Source organism: Rhinopithecus bieti, unplaced genomic scaffold (genome assembly GCF_001698545.2).
Source record: "Rhinopithecus bieti isolate Rb0 unplaced genomic scaffold, ASM169854v2 scaffold_35950, whole genome shotgun sequence".
Lineage (NCBI taxonomy): Eukaryota > Metazoa > Chordata > Mammalia > Primates > Cercopithecidae > Rhinopithecus > Rhinopithecus bieti.
Window position 1 is genome coordinate 479,562 of NW_016815506.1, and position 8,843 is coordinate 488,404.

An 8,843-nucleotide genomic window follows, 5' to 3' on the forward strand; every position below is an offset into this window, starting at 1 on the left:
AAACCACCCCCGCCCCCCATCCAAATCCCGGGAGAGGCCCGGCCGGCGCCGGGTCTGGAGGAGGAAGCGGCCGGAGACAGTGCAATTTCACGCGGCCTCTTTGGCTCGGGTTCCTGGGCTGGGTGGATGAGTTATGGGGTTTCGAGTCTGGGAGAAACTGAGGTGGCCTGGACGTGAGGCAAAAAACACCCTCCCCCTCAAAAACACACAGAGAGAAATATTCACATTCTGAGAGAAAATCCACCAAGTGAACCAACCGGCTAGGGGAGTTGAGTGATTTGGTTAATGGGCGAGGCCAAATTTCAGGGGGCAGGGCTTTGGAGCGCTTACCACTCCCTCATTCATTACCCTTCCCTGGATCTGGGGGCTTTTGGAATCTTGACCTCCCCTTGGCCCAGCTCCTGCAGAAAAATTAGGGTGAGCCCCATCCTCGATCTGCTCCGCCAAGTTGCGGGACCGCGGGGCGTGGCGCGCTCGGGGCGGGCAGTCCGAGGCTCCGCAATCCCTACTCCAGCCTCGCGCGGGAGGGGGCGCGGCCGTGACTCACCCCCTTCCCTCTGCGTTCCTCCCTCCCTCTCTCTCTCACACACACACACCCCTCCCCTGCCATCCCGCCCCGGACTCCGGCTCCGGCTCCGGCTCCGGCTCCGATTGCAGTTTGCAACCTCCGCTGCGCCGCAGCAGCCACCAATTCGCCTGCGGTTCAGGTGGCTCTTGCCTGGATGTCCTAGTCTAGGGGCCCCCGGGCCGGACTCGGCTGGGCTCCCTTCACCCTCCGCGGAGTCATGAGGGCGAACGGCGCTCTGCAGGTGCTGGGCTTGCTTTTCAACCTGGCCCGGGGCTCCGAGGTGGGCAACTCTCAGGCAGGTAAGTGGCGCGAGAGCACTGGCGGGCTCGGCACCTGGGAGCCGGAACCCAGTGCGCGCAGCCTCTAAGGGCATGGGCAGGGTCTCAGGCGGCGCGGGGGTGTGGGTGGTGCCCCCGGTACGCCGGGACCACCTGGGAGTGGGGCGATCAGGCTCGGGTTATCGGCGTGGTCCGGCCGAGGGCGGCATTCCTGGACCCTCACGCCCCCTTCCCCAGAGCGTCGTCGACCCTCTAACTGGTCTCCCCAAAAGAGGCTGAGGCCGAAACAGTAGTTCACACTTCTGAGGGGCCCTGCAGGGAGCGGAGCAGGGACCTTAATTCTGTAAACAAGAGGTGCTTGGAGGTGGGGGCCTTGGCGGAAGGGTCTCGGTTTGCTCGCCAGCCTCCTGCCCCCCACCCCGCACCGATTTCTGCTACTCCTAGTTTCGTTGTTTTGCCGACAGGGCGGAGCTACAGAAGGTTGGAGGGGGTTGTTGTTCTCTGGTGTTGGAAAAACAGGAGCGGCACCTCCTCTTCCGTGAGTGAGCCTGCCCTGGGGAGGTCTGAGATTAACCAGAGGGCCAAGTTCAGGTGACATCAGGCGGGAGGCCCAACAGAGGTTGGCGCCCGCTTTCCTCAGAATAGCAGAGCTTGAGCAACATCTCTTTGTCAAGATCCAGGTCAACCCAACTCATATTTATTGAGCATCTACTATACACAAGGCGCTGGGCCAGGAACTGTAGGGGCAAGGATGTCCAGCCTCTTGTCTTTTCTCTCCCCAACCGGAGGATCAAGAGGGCACCTCTACTACTTTCTAAGCCTCCTGGCTTGGGGAGTCCTACCTGGGCCCATCTCATCTTGTGCCCCCTGCCCCCATTTTGCTTATTGTCTGAGGACCCTAGACAGAGCCCTGGATTGCTCTTCTCCAGTCCTCCCCCAACTCCCATGCTATCTGAGCCCACCCCTTTGGGGTGTCTCTGGGACCGCGGACACCTGAGGTTTGAAGTTCTGTGGATCTCCTCCCTTCCCCCCAGATTTCAGCTTGGGGTTTGGCACAGCCAGGGCCCCTTCCCCAGTGTGGGAGTGGAAGAAACCACCTGTGCTTCCCCCACAGTTGCTGGGCCTAAATTTAGATCCTGGGATTTTTAGATGTGAACACTCCCAGCTGGTGGAGGGGGGTGGTCTGGGGACTGGCGTGGGAGGGAGCAGTGGGGTGACTGTATAACTGTCCCATCCAGACTCCTGCAATCTTCACCCAGAAACCCAGGAGTACCAGAGTCTGGCCACCCTCCCTGGGTAGGCAGGAGGCAGGCATGGTTGGGTCTCTTTACCCTTTATCTGGGTCCTGCAGCCTCTGGGCATCCGGCCCTGTCTCAGTCCTTCTATAGCCCCTTTGTCCTGGCTCTGATGGGGGTGGGGGATGTTGGAGGGGAGGCTTCTGGTTGAGGAGGGGCTGGAGATTCTGGCTCTATCCCACCCCTAGTGCTCTCTACCAAAGGAGGGCCTGTGCCACTGCCCCTCCTTATGTTCCTGGTCCCTGGGTACAGGAGGGATTTTTATGATTCCCTTCCCCTGCCCTGCTCCCCAAGCTGCCTAGCTCCTCCCCAGACGTGTTGTTTGTGCTCCCTTCCTGCCTAGGCCCTTTGCCCCCTGTTTGTGTAATATGGACTTTACCCTCAGGGAAGCAGGGAACTGGGCTACCTCTAACACTGTAGCCTTCCAAGCACAGACACAAAGTCTGCGCAAACACATACGGGCACGTGGGATAGATGGGGCCACCTGAAATACTTCCTGCAAGGAAACCCAACTATAGGTTCCTCGGCCAGCAGGACCAATGTGTATGTGTTCATGTGTATGTTGTGTGTGTATGTGTGTGCCTACACTACTACTTCCCTGTGCAGAAAACTTGGCTCCTCCCTTATCTGGGGAGAAGGGTTGGCACTATAACTTGGGAAAGGGGGTGTCCTGCCAGGAAGGGGATTGGGGTGGGGCTGTTCCAGAAATGACTAACCTTCCTAGTCTCTTTCATTTCAACCCAAGGACCCTGGAGTTACCAGCTCCTCTGGAACTAGCTCTCTTTGCTGGGGCTAGCCAGCCTTCATGGGGAGTGATAAGGAGCCCTCCAAGGTCAAGAAGTCAGACTGGGGGTATATAAGAGGGATTGGGGCCTCACTGGTCTCCCTCCCTCCATTCCCACTGTTGCCTCCCACTGACTACCACTGCCTCAGGGAAGGGTGGCTGGAACAGGTGGTATCTACCCCCTATTCCCCACCCCACACATGGTCTTTCGCTGAACCAGGGGAAAGAGACTGGGTTAGGGCTTCAGAGTCCAGGATTTCTCATAGCCCAATGTCCACCACATTTGCAAAGAATGAACTCCCAAGGCTGACATGCCATGTGCCTCTAGTCTAGGCTCTCCCCTAGTGCGGGTGAAGATTGCCATGGTGAAAGGCTTTTTCATGAACCTCTTCTAACAATGAAATTGGGTGGAGGCTCAGTGTGGGGCATCTCCTACTACTTCTCTCCAGGTGTCTCTGTATTTGCTAAAAAACACTCTAGGGCTGGAAAGTGATGCTGAGGTTGCTAGAGTGTGTTGGGACAGGGAGAGAAAGTGAGAAGGAAAGCCTGAGTTTAGGAACGGGGGGAGGCAACCAGCTTCTTATCTTCCAGCTTTAAAGACAAAGCTCCCATTGACCCCCCCTTCCCCACCACTGCCAGAGCTCCCTCCTATACTGAGGTCACTTGTCTGAGCCCAAGGCTTGAGGGTGGAGGGCAGTGCTGCTGAGGACGGGGTGTCTAGGGATAGGGTGGGGCAGCCCCCCTCCTGGATAGAATCGCCTCATTGTGGGCTGGACTGTGGCCCCAGGCACTGCCCCCACCCTCTGCCCCCATCCCACCCTCAGTTGACACAATAGGGGCTGTGTACTAGCCCCAAAGAGATATTTATTCCAGGACCTAGAGAGAGGCAGGATGAGGGTAGAGAAGTGAGTGCCCTACTTGGAGGGGGAGAGGAGGGTAATCAAAGTTTCGACCCTTTCCTAACTTCTCTTTTCTAGGGAGGGAAACAAATTCACTGTCATCCTTCTCTATTAACCCCTTAGTACCCAAAGTGGCACCCAAAATAGGCACAGAGGGGTCCCAGGTAGAAAAAGGAAATCTTTTCACCTTCCCATTCATGGGATGGTAAAGGGATTCTGAGAAGAGAGAAAGCTCTCATGCCACTACAGCTTCTGCCTATCGCTTGTGGGAGGGTTGGAGGCAAATGCCCTCTGATCCTGTCTAATGTAACTGGAAGAGGGCAACCAAGGGGGTGATCTTGGGGGATGGTAGATGGGCTGAGAATTTGTGTCCAGCCCTCAGCCACTCTTCCCTCTGCTTTGAACAGTGTGTCCTGGGACTCTGAATGGCCTGAGTGTGACCGGCGATGCTGAGAACCAATACCAGACACTGTACAAGCTCTACGAGAGGTGTGAGGTGGTGATGGGGAACCTTGAGATTGTGCTCACGGGACACAATGCCGACCTCTCCTTCCTGCAGGTTAATGTGCCCGCCACCCTCCTTCCTCAACCTGCTCCTCTTTATTCTCCCCTAGAACCCTCCTTCCCTCTTCAGGGCTACCTTCTGCTGGAGTTCACCCTTCCTAAGACTCAGGAGCTCCTAAGATCCAAACCTGCATATTTCTGGGGACAGTGGCTGTAATCTGGGACCTATGGTCTCGCTGTTGTAGCCAGGGATATATAGGGGACAGGGGCAGAGGCAGGGGCAGGGGCAGGTGGTGTTCTGTGGTAGTGCAAGGTCAGCAGGGACTAGCGCAGAGAGACACCTGAGGACTGAGAGGGTACCTAGGGAGATGAGGAAAGGGCCCTCCTGGCATGAGGAGCTTTGAGGAGAAAGCTGCCTGTCTTCACTCCCAGAAGTGACACAGTAGTGTGACACAGTCTACTCCCTACTCCAAAATAGGAATTAGCAAGAGTTAAGGCGAGGTGCAGTGGCTCATGCCTGTAATCCCAGCACTTTGGGAGGCCGAGGAAGGCAGATCACTTTAGGTCAGGAGTTCAAGACCAGCCTGGGCAACATGGGGAAACCCTGTCTCTACAAAAATACAAAAATTAGCTGGGCATGGTGGCACGCACCTGTAGTCCCAGCTACTTGGAGGGCTGAGGTGGGAGGATTGCTTGAGCCCAGGAGTTTTACGCTGCAGTGAGCAGAGCTCATGCCACTGGACTCCAGCCTGGGTGACAGCGAGACCCTGTCTCACCAAAAAAAAAAAAAAAAAAAAAAAAAAAAAATGGTCAAGTGCGGTGGCTCACGCCTGTAATCTCGGGACTTTGGGAGGCCGAGGCAGGCGGATCACCTGAGGTCAGAAGTTCGAGACCAGCCTGACCAACATGGAGAAACCCCATCTCTACCAAAAATACAAAATTAGCCAGATGTGGTGGCGCATGTGTGTAATTCCAGCTACTTGGGAGGCTGCAGCAGGATAATTGCTTGAAGCCGGGTGGCGGAGGTTGTGGTGAGCCAGGATCGCGCCATTGCACTCCAGCCTGGGCAATAAGAGCTAAACTCTGTCTCAAATTTTTAAAAAAAGAAAGAAAGGAAAGAAAGAAGGAAGAATTAAGAGTTAAAGAGTCTTTAATGCCTGAAGGAGGAGAGGGGATTGAGATTTTTTTGCCCTGTTGTCTCTCTCATTGACATAATCTGCTCTGTCACAGTGGATTCGAGAAGTGACAGGCTATGTCCTCGTGGCCATGAATGAGTTCTCTACTCTACCATTGCCCAATCTCCGCGTGGTGCGAGGGACCCAGGTCTATGATGGGAAGTTTGCCATCTTCGTCATGTTGAACTATAACACCAATTCCAGCCACGCTCTGCGCCAGCTTCGCTTGACTCAGCTCACCGGTCAGTTCCCGACGGTTCCTTCCGGCCTCACCCCTCAGCCCTCAGACTGGTACCTCCTTGATGATGACCCAAGGCTGCCCACTCTAAGTGCCTCTTCCAAGGTGCCTGTCACCTTGGCAACTGTCTAATGGTCCATTGCTCCCTAAGCAATAGAGGGCCCCCAGTAGGGGGAGCTAGGGGCATCTACTCCAGGGAAAGGAACCACGTGTCCTGGTGGGGCTGGAGTCAGAGCCGGATCTGTTACCATTTCTCTAACTTCAAAGTGCAATGTACTGGAGGCCAGGTGTGATGGCTCACACCTGTAATCCCAGCATTTTGGGAGGCCAAGGAGAGCAGATCACTTGAGATCAGGAGTTTGAGACCAGCCTGGCCAACATGGTGAAACCCTGTCTCTACTAAAAATACAAAAAAAAAAAAAAAATTAGCTGAGGATAGTGGTGTGCACCTGTAATCCCAGCTGCTCAGGAGGCTGAGGCAGGAGACTCACTTGAACCTGGGAGGCAGAGGTTGCAGTGAGCTGAGATCGCACCACTGCACTCCAGCATAAGTGACAGTGAGACTCAGTCTCAAAAAAAAAAAAATAAAAAAAATAACCAAAGCACAGTATACCTGGATGTCCCTCCTTCCCTAGGAATTCTACCTTTGCTCTCCTAAACCAAACCCCTATGAGCTGGAGGAATATAGGAGTTAAAAACCACCTGTCCATCTTCTACTTCTCCCTGTCCCAGTCAGTTGGAAAACATATGGGCAGGGCTTGTGGGAGGGGATGTTGAGTCAGAAATCTTCTCTCCCTCTCTCCCTTCCCCTCCCCGACTAGCTAAACCGGATCTGGACAGGTGACTGAGGAGGCAGGAGTTTCTTTTGGCCTGACTCCTCGTCTTATAAAGGGAGCCTTCTCTGCAGCTTGGATTTAATTGGACCTATCTGTCTGCCTCGTTCTCCCACTCCTGAGTCTCAGGTGTCCTTTTGGATGGGTGGAGAGGTAAGGAAGAGGCGTACTGCTGTGGCCCTTAACCCTGTCACTTCTTTCCCTACCTCAGAGATTCTGTCAGGGGGTGTTTATATTGAGAAGAATGATAAGCTTTGTCACATGGACACAATTGACTGGAGGGACATCGTGAGGGACCGAGACGCTGAGATAGTGGTGAAGGACAATGGCAGAAGCTGTAAGTGACTGTGATCAAGACGGCTCCCCAACCCCACCAAACCGGAGTGACTCCCTTCTTTCCATCATCCTTACATTCCTGATTTGAACCCGCCTCCCCACTGAACAAACACCTCAGGTCCCTGACTCAGCAGCCCACCAGGACAGACCATGCCAGTCCCCTGGAATCTAAACTACAGAGGAGATGTTTCAAGAAAAGGAGCAGATAGGCCGGGTGCGGTGGCTCACGCCTGTAATCCCAGCACTTTGGGAGGCCGAGGCGGGCGGATCACGAGGTCAGGAGCTCAAGATCATCCTGACTAACATGGTGAAACCCCGTCTCTACTAAAAATACAAAAAAAAAAAAAAAAAAACCACTAGCTGGGCATGGTAGTGGGCACCTGTAGTCCCAGCTACTCAGGAGGCTGAGGCAGGAGAATGGTGTGAACCCGGGAGGTGGAGCTTGCAGTGAGCTGAGATCGTGCCACTGTACTCCAGCCTGGGCGACAGAGCGAGACTCCGTCTCAAAAAAAAAGAAGAAAAGGAGCAGACCGAGCATGGTGGCTCATGCCTACAATCTCAGCACTTTAGGAGGCCAACGTGGGAGGATCACTTGAGCCCAGGAGTCCAAGACCAGCCTGGGTAACATAGCAAAAAATCTACAAAAAATTTAAAAATCAGAGAGGCGTAGTGGTTCACACCTGTAATCTCAGCTACTCAGGAGGCTGAGGCAGAGGATTGCTTGAGCCTAGGAGGCTGCAGTTGCAGTGAGCTGTGATTGTGCCTTTGTACTCTAGCCTGGGCAACAGACTGAGACCCTGTCTCAAAAAAAAAAAAAAAAATTCCCTGGGTACTAAGCAGGGAAGCCAGATCTTTAGACTCCACATCTGTTACTTGTTCCACTAGAATATACTCCCTTCTCCTCGGAGCCCACCTTCCCCTGACCATTCACATGCATATATTCCTGCATATATTCAGTTTGCCCAGAGGAACCAAGTTCCTGGGTTGGGACTGGGACTAAGGTTGGCATTTGCCCCAGTCCCTCCCCTTCAGCTGCCCACTGGGTAGTGTGGAGGCGTGGCCCCACCCCTTGTTGACAGGTTCACTTGAGCCCAGCCCTGCTCTCCAAGGGCAGGGAGGGACACAGCCCTGGCTTTTTGCTTCCCGGGATTGAGGTGCCTGTGTAGTGACATCATACCCTGTTGATTCAAACAAGCCTTTCTTAGCCCTGATGGCCCCTTGTGTTGCCTTCCTTCCCAACCAGGTCCCCACTGTCATGAGGTTTGCAAGGGGCGATGCTGGGGTCCTGGACCAGAAGACTGCCAGACATGTGGGTTTGAACTTTCCTCCAAAAACTTTACTCATACACTTTCATATCCCTTCTTCCCCAAGCCTGGGTCAACACTGCGGGGGAGGAATGAGCAGTGGCCTCAGGATTCAGTCCTAGGAGCCCTAACAGCCATGCTTTCTCTCCTTCCATAGTGACCAAGACCATCTGTGCTCCTCAGTGTAATGGTCACTGCTTTGGGCCCAACCCTAACCAGTGCTGCCATGATGAGTGTGCTGGGGGCTGCTCAGGCCCTCAGGACACAGACTGCTTTGTATGTACTCTTTCCATTGCCTGGGTTCTGAAGTTGGGATGTGGCCTTTGAGGAGGAGGTGGGGGTACACACATAACATAAATCTGATGAGCCTCCTTTTTTCCCAGGCCTGCCGGCACTTCAATGACAGTGGAGCCTGTGTACCTCGCTGTCCACAGCCTCTTGTCTACAATAAGCTAACTTTCCAGCTGGAACCCAATCCCCACACCAAGTATCAGTATGGAGGAGTTTGTGTAGCCAGCTGTCCCCGTAAGTGTTTGAGGGGAAGGAACAATGATCAACAATAGTAGATCCAAGATTTTAGACAAAATTGTGGGAGGCAAAAAGAATTCAGTTTGTGGCCGGGCGCGGTG

The 8,843-nt window shown here is 54.3% G+C and overlaps 1 protein-coding gene across 1 annotated transcript in view; it reads left to right on the forward strand.

The window, feature by feature from the left end:
- Positions 1-345: 345 nt before the first annotated feature.
- Positions 346-8,843, forward strand: part of ERBB3 (erb-b2 receptor tyrosine kinase 3) — a 22,063-nt gene continuing 13,565 nt past the window's right edge. Inside the window, exons 1-7 of the mRNA XM_017853232.1 lie at positions 346-867; positions 4,232-4,383; positions 5,559-5,745; positions 6,786-6,911; positions 8,154-8,219; positions 8,372-8,490; positions 8,598-8,753. Coding sequence (XP_017708721.1) covers positions 786-867; positions 4,232-4,383; positions 5,559-5,745; positions 6,786-6,911; positions 8,154-8,219; positions 8,372-8,490; positions 8,598-8,753 — 888 coding nt within the window. The 5' untranslated portion in view covers positions 346-785. The remainder of the gene's footprint in view (positions 868-4,231; positions 4,384-5,558; positions 5,746-6,785; positions 6,912-8,153; positions 8,220-8,371; positions 8,491-8,597; positions 8,754-8,843) is intronic.